The sequence below is a fragment of the Brachionichthys hirsutus genome, chromosome 1 (assembly GCF_040956055.1).
Source record: "Brachionichthys hirsutus isolate HB-005 chromosome 1, CSIRO-AGI_Bhir_v1, whole genome shotgun sequence".
In the NCBI taxonomy this organism is placed as follows: Eukaryota; Metazoa; Chordata; class Actinopteri; order Lophiiformes; family Brachionichthyidae; genus Brachionichthys; species Brachionichthys hirsutus.
Genome location: NC_090897.1, coordinates 7,904,506 through 7,911,705, shown reverse-complemented (window position 1 = coordinate 7,911,705; position 7,200 = coordinate 7,904,506). Strand labels below are relative to the sequence as shown.

At 43.2% G+C, this 7,200-nt stretch overlaps 1 protein-coding gene across 1 annotated transcript; it reads right to left on the bottom strand.

Moving 5' to 3' along the window:
* Positions 1 to 491: 491 nt before the first annotated feature.
* Positions 492 to 3,313, bottom strand: irx5a (iroquois homeobox 5a). Its single transcript, XM_068740309.1, has 3 exons — positions 3,071 to 3,313; positions 1,886 to 2,291; positions 492 to 1,192 (listed from the first exon to the last, which is right to left on the bottom strand). Exons 1-3 carry the CDS (start codon positions 3,311 to 3,313, stop codon positions 492 to 494), a joined length of 1,350 nt encoding a protein of 449 aa, XP_068596410.1.
* Between the last annotated feature and the right edge of the window lie 3,887 nt (positions 3,314 to 7,200).

Below are 7,200 nucleotides of genomic sequence, written 5' to 3'. Positions count from 1 at the left end.
TTGGTTGGATAGCCCAACATCTGCTGAATCCAGCTGTTTTCTTTCGGGTCTGCCAGAGCTCTCAGTATTCCAAAAATATTTTTGAGATAATGATTACCATTGGAAAAAAAATGTCACGGTGCAGAATTAAAATAATGTCTCATAAATTAATCATCCTCCAAACCATTTAGACACAAAAAATAATCGCTGCACAAGTCGGTTATATATATATTTTTTCCATAATTTACTTCAAAGATATTGTGTTGTCCATTTTAAATACAAAATGCTACATTAAATATACATGTTTGTCTTTCATACAAATAGACTCAAGCGGCTGTGAAACCATTGTTGTTACACTTTTGGGATTAACCATTCAGAAACGAATCGAGGGACAAGCATTTACTCAGAAAACAACTGTTCTCGGAATTTGCTTCTTCATTATTCTCTCTTTTTTTTTTAATGCAACCACAAAATATAAATAAAAGTCCGAGTGAGTGGAAAATATTCAGTTATTAAATGTTTGACATACCTTTCTTTAGTTCATAAGGGGAGTCTTTACAAAGATCTACCTGCGTTTGGCTTCTCACTTTCTGGCTCTCTCTTACCAAAGCCTCTGCTCTATTTAACACAGTCTGGTTTAATCCATTGAAATGCGCCGTGGAGCCCGAGCCGTGGTTACTGTGCAGGTGTCCGAAACTGCCCCCATAGTTCGTGTAACCGGGGTAGAAGGGGGAGGTGTAGTACAAAGGTCTGGACAGGACCGTGCTGTTGAGCGGGCACTGTGGGGAGGACCGCGATGGAGGCGCGTTGGCGCTCATCACTGCAGCGCTCTGACCCAAACTGGTACAAGTTTGTAGCGCCTCGCCGCTGCCCTTACACCTGTCCGAAGACGTGGCGATCTCCGCAAGAGACCAGAGCTTGGGTTTAGGGGCCGAAGGCGGGGAGTGGATAACGGAGGTCGCGCTGCTGGACACTGTTCCCGGTGCGTGGCTCACATCGGGCCGCTTGTCTTGTTGCGCATCGGCCGGGTTCCCCCGAGGCACCGCGGAGGGAGATGAAGTGGTGGCTTTCGCGGAATCCGACAGCAGCTCCGTAGTCCGCTCTTCGGGGTCTTTTAACTCCGAGTCGCTCAGAAGGGGATCCGCGTCTTTTCCGTGACTTTCGTCTTTAAATCTGTCACAGCCCACGTCCCCTGGGTTCAGCGGTTTATGATCTGAAGCACAAAAGAGCACAATTAGTGCCAAATAAGCGGAATATCGACGCGTGAATGAAACGAGCGCGTCGTGCGCGACGGCGAGGAAAGCGAGCGCCAAATCAAGTGAAATCGGATACATCAACATAATTAGGCTGCTTATAGGCTCTGCTCTAAAAAACACACAGTTATTATCTATGTGCCATAAATTGTCCTCGTAAAGCTGCATGCCGGATGAACTCTCCAATTATAAAAAGAAACAAGAACAATGTGGTGCAAATTATAGGCCAAGCGTAAATATGCCCTGTTAGACATTTAAAAAAAAATGTAAATATTATTAAATCGATCTCAACTAAAACATATTGCCCCTTCACGTAATAGTTATATTTATGAAGATTCGCCCTTCTGAACTGACGCAATTATCGCTTTATTTATTTATTTTATGTATTTATTTATAAGCTTGTCGAGTGCCAGACGCACAACATAAGGTAGAGCCCTTTTTAATGCGTCTAAAGATAAACTGGCTGCTAAACACTTCACGTCACTGGCAACTGCAGCCCATGGGAGCCCAACGTGATTATTATTTAAAGCAATTGTCCCATGATAAATAATAAACCACCATTAACCAGCAATCAATTTTGATCTCTGAATGGGAATGACTGCGATGAAAAATTAATGCTTTTTTTTTTTCTTCTTCTTTCCTGCGCCACCGACCTGCTTCTGTATCTGTAGAGTCTCCCTTGTCCGCGGGTTTGTTTGGTTCTTCGTCGTCGTTTTTCTCCAAATCAATATTCTCGTCCTCCTCCTCGTCCTCGCTCCGGTTCCGCGGGGTCCAGGTCATCTTGTTCTCCTTTTTTAGCCTCCTCCTGGCGTTGGCGAACCAAGTGGAAACTTGGGTGAGTGTCATTTTGGTGATGATGGCCAGCATGATCTTCTCGCCCTTGGTGGGGTAGGGATTTTTGCGGTGCTCGTTGAGCCAGGCCTTCAGGGTGGCGGTGGCGTCCCTCGTTGCGTTTTTGCGGTATGCTGGGTCACCGTAGGGGTAGCTGCCCAAAGGCGCTGCGTAAGGGTGGTAACCCAAGGAGCCGGCCATGCCCGTGGCGTGGTCGTAAGGAGAACTCTGGGATTAAAATGTAAAGGAACAGCGTGTCAAAAAAAATTACGTCACAGTCCTTTTCTAAATTGCATGAAAATAGAAGGATTTAACGTCACTCAATTTTAGCGCGCACGTGATCGTGCACGCGCAAGACTGACGCGCGCGCGCACACGCATGAATTGAGAGTTAATCCAGTCTGAAGATATTGCTAATTGGGAATTTAAAATGTGACGCGTGGTTCTCTACTTCTTAATTATTTAAATGATGTCACCATGTATTTGTTAATATTGTGTGAATTTAAATATTATAATTGGCCGTTACGGTAACGGGTTTATATTAGGCCGAACGATTCTGCGAGCAATCTGGGTATAGGCCTATACAGAATGAGATCACTCACTAAAAATACATTAAAAGTAACATAATTTCCTCACTGCTAAGTTAACCGTAAAGTGTTTAATTTTATATTAACACATTTTTTTTAATGGGAAGAAATCTTGACCTAAATTATCTCATGCCTCCTTGGACTGCAGTTGAGCGTAGGAGTTAGTTTAGATAAGGAATTGCCCAATCTTCTCATTAAAAAAAAATGCAACGTAAAAACACATATCAGCGTGTTTCTCATGTATTTTTTCTTTTTTTTTTACCAAACGTTTTCTGTTTAATTATATCCACGCACTCCTCAGTGACGTCCATTTACCCTGATCGCTTTGCTCCGAGCGCAAAACAGACTTTAATCTTTTGTAAAGATGAAGTCATCGTTTTTACTCCTCATTAGTTTCAATAATCACCTTCACTTTACTCACCACGTACGAGGAGAACGTGGCAGCGGCCGCCGCGTCTGCGCTGTACGGTAAATGGGAGTTGTAGCCCGGCGAGGCGCTGCTGAACGCAGTAGATCCGGCATAGGGAGCAAAAGCAGATCCAGAAGAGGATCGACCAAGTTCCTCCGTTCTGGGTCCCGATATGACGCTGGTGCTGTACGCAGGGCAGGAATACAGCGCTAGTGAAGCGGACGGCTGGTACAAGTAGCCCTGAGGATACGCCATGCTGGAGCCCAGAGAGCGTTCAGCCACTTAACTTGCGCACTTTCCCCTTCTTTATTTTCTCATGCGCTGCGGCCGGAGCGCAGAGAGTCGTGCGTCTACAGACCCACTGCCTGGCCCACTTTTAAATGACAATGGCAAAAAGCAAAAAAAACAAAAAACAAAAGTATCAGTGATTCAATTAAAAGCGTCTAAAATAGTGGTTGAAATATTTCGGTCTTGGCCGAGCCGCCGGACGCTTTGTTTTCCCGCTGCTCCCTTATCGGAGTTGGACCGCAGCTCTCATGCCCGCGCTGAAGTTTTTTTTTTTTACCCGTCGGACGGGGGGCTTTGCTCGGGAAAATGTCCTGCCAAGATGCTAAGTTGAAAAATTGAGGATCCCGACGCCTCCTACGCTCCTCCTCTTGGGGTGTAGTCACCGAAGGAAAACGCAAGCTCTACCGGATCCTCTCTCTCTCTCTCTCTCCCTATCTCTCTCCCTCTCTCCCTCTCTCCACCATGTCCCATCTCTCGCGTTAACTAACATTCATTCTCATTCTCTATGTTTTGCTATTTCCCCTCTTTAACAGGGCTCGTTGCTGTAAAGTCTTTAATTGGATGGCGAGTCTGTCAACTCTTTTTTTTTTTCTTTTTTTTTATAATACGAATCCGTCACTTTCACACTCGATCAATAACAAATCGGCTGTTATGTGCGGGGATGCGGGCTTAGATACCTGCAGGAATTAAACAGCGCTTCACTGCTGTGCTCGCTTTTGTTTGTTCGTGCTCCACTGTAAAAAGGTCGTCATTTTAAATGTGTGGTTAAATCACCAGCGTGATGTTCCTGCGCGCAATCTCCGCGTAATCTCCGCGCGCGCGCCGTGCGTTCAAATTAGCAATGGGAGTTTCACGTGGATTACAGCCCTACTGTTGTGTTTGCCGACTTTCTAACGCCAGACGAATGTTGTGTTGGTAAAACGTGTGACAACTAAAGTCAAAGTAAGATGGCGCTAAGAGTCGGACGGAGAAGCCTGCGTGGGTTTGTGTATCCGAGCAGAACTTTTTTTTTTTTTACACCTCGTCGTTGCTGTGATAGAGTTCGACTGTTCCTTGCCTGGGTTTGAATGATTTGCTGTGACGAGGGCTAAATAGTTTCTGCAATAGATCCTGGATTAAACCGGTCAGACACACACTCCCACAAAGTCATAAACCCCGAAGCCAGGGCAGATTAGTGCCAACTACACCAAATCCATCTGGACCAGTACATGTAATCTCATTTGATCACAGCAGATACGTTTAAGTGGTGAAATACTGGATATCTTAAATGTATGTTTTAAAGCCTCTGCTATCGCCAGTGGCTTTATTTTATATGTAACTAACATTTGACATCTACAGATTTTTCTTTGTGATATTCTAGAAAATGTAGTAACTCTTATTACTTTATATTAGTACATTTATATATATGCATAATACATATCGTTTGTTTGTTAATATCTTAGAAGTTAGGCATGTCTGTTTTACAAGTGACTCTAAAAATCTATATATTTTTTACAACATATATATTTCAAACATTCAAGACGTTGTCCGTTCTTTTGATTGACTCTCCAGTTCAAGTCTCCGATAATCCGAAAGGGATCGCTGTAGGCGCTGCTAAAGAGCGAGCGCAGCGCGCAGCGCGCACACTGTCACGTGTTGAAACCTCTCCAAGGCAAAAGAATGACGACGCCGGTACAGAACCCGACGCAGATTTAAAAAGAGAGGACGAGGATGGAAGGACAGCAAGCCTCCTGATCAGATGACAGCGATCCAATGATACGGAGTCACACAACCTTTTGGAGGACACAGACAACCGACTAATAGCTGGAGCTTTAAAACAAGAGCAAGGAAAATCAAAACAAAAACAAATAATAATAATGCACAACGCCACAATAATAATAATAAAAAATCATCTGGTATTAAAATTACCACCATTTTAAAAGCTGAGCTCAAAATAAGCCTTGTGGAGCGGCTTTTATCAAACACGACTGTATTCCGCTTCTCAGAAAAGCGTTGCCCCGTCATGTATAACCCGAGATATTAAAGAAAGCTGCCACGTGCATGGTTTCACATTTCAACACAGTATTTGTATTTGATTTTTTTTTTTTCAAATGACAGGCTTAACGACGGAGTTTCTTGAGGAGCGCCTTTTTCACGCATCCTCAAGTCAGAGTCTCCGTCTGAAGTAGGAGGAGGACCAATAATGAGATCACGGAGCGTGATGGCCACTGTTCGCAGCTCACAGCCCTGCGCTGATGAAGGAGGAGGTGGAGGAGGTGGAGGAGGAGGGGGTGAGTATATTTTGGTTCATTTGCGCTATTTACGTGGACAAAGTCCGTACCCGCTGTCTTAAATGTGGAAAAAGTCGATTATTCTCGCGCAGTTCGCGTATCCGAATCCAAGTGCGCTTCTGCTTCTAACTTTGTCGTTTCCTCTTCGTTTGTCTTCTCTCTTTTTTTTCTAGTCTCCACGAGCTCGGCTTTGACGCATTAAAACGTGGCACAGCAGAAGTGAATGAAAGATGATGCATTACCACTTAGAATGCCTGGGGGAGCAAGTCGAACGTGAATTGGATACAGGGTAATATTACACAACATTACGCGTCATGGCGGCGGACTAATTGTGTTGATGGGTGAGTTAAACAGTTAATGTCGAGTGGCGGACAGTTTTCTGGAGCGCGCAAGGTCATCTGCGCTGCTCCCAAGCCTTTAGTTGTACAGAGAAAAATGCTTGAAGTATTCATGGGATTTTTTAGCCATTCTAAATCTGTGTCCTAAACCGATTAGTTGACACCAATTTTTCTTTGATGTATTAGCTGAGGGCTTTTGCCACTTGGAAGCCAATTGAAATTCAAAACAGTTTTTCGCTCCAAATGCTTTGGGGAGATCTGCTGCAAATAATGGATGTAATTTCTTTTTGACCTTGCATTTTTTTTCTTTTTTAGAAGAGAGGGTTATTAAATGTTTAAACATATGTGCACTCTGCTGCTTGAACAACACCTGGCAGCCGATGTTAATCTAATTTACCCTTTTTATTTATAAACTTGAATGTATTGTGTTGTTGTGTTTTTTTTCCTGTTGTCTCGTTAATATTATTCTCAAGTTGTTGTTTTTATTATAATTGCATTAAAAAATATATAATGATTCTCAATTTGATTGTCTTGATTGTTTTGCATCTGTTCAAATCACACATTAAGGAATTCTTCTCATGTCACCAAGCAGTCAGTGAAATGTACACATCCCACATGCAGCTATGTAAACACACACTCAGCATTCAGATTTGTATTTTCATCATTTATGTCTATTTCAAATACAAATATTAGTCCTGTCCTACTGTGTTGTTTTGTTATTGCTATTTGTTATACTTGTGGTTGTTATAAAGACAACTTTGATTTTATGATTTTATTTGGCTTTGAAATTCACTTAAATTTCATGACTAATATGAGTTTCAGGATAGGGGATCGATCTATTTTCTGTACTCATGATCTCTTTTTCTTGTTTTTGACCTGAATGAAGACGTATGGAGTGTGTATGGATGCGTTTGGCTCACTCTTCACGGGAGCTCTCCGCACCCCTCCGACCTCCCATCCACACCCTTCCAATGATGAGGCTGAGTGGCAGGGCTCTGGATAGGCTAAGTGATGAAATGATGACCCTATTATGAGAAGCGATTCCAAAATGAGAGGTATCAAACAAAGATTGCCTCCCTGCTCCCTCTGCCACGCCGCCCTCCTGCATCACACTGCCAGCAGGGCAGATGAAGATTGATTAGCTCGAGATGAATTACAGGAAGCATTGATTTTTTTTCAGTGTTTCATAAGAAAATATTTATTTACAGATGTATCCATATAGGGCTCACTCACCCCATGCCACATT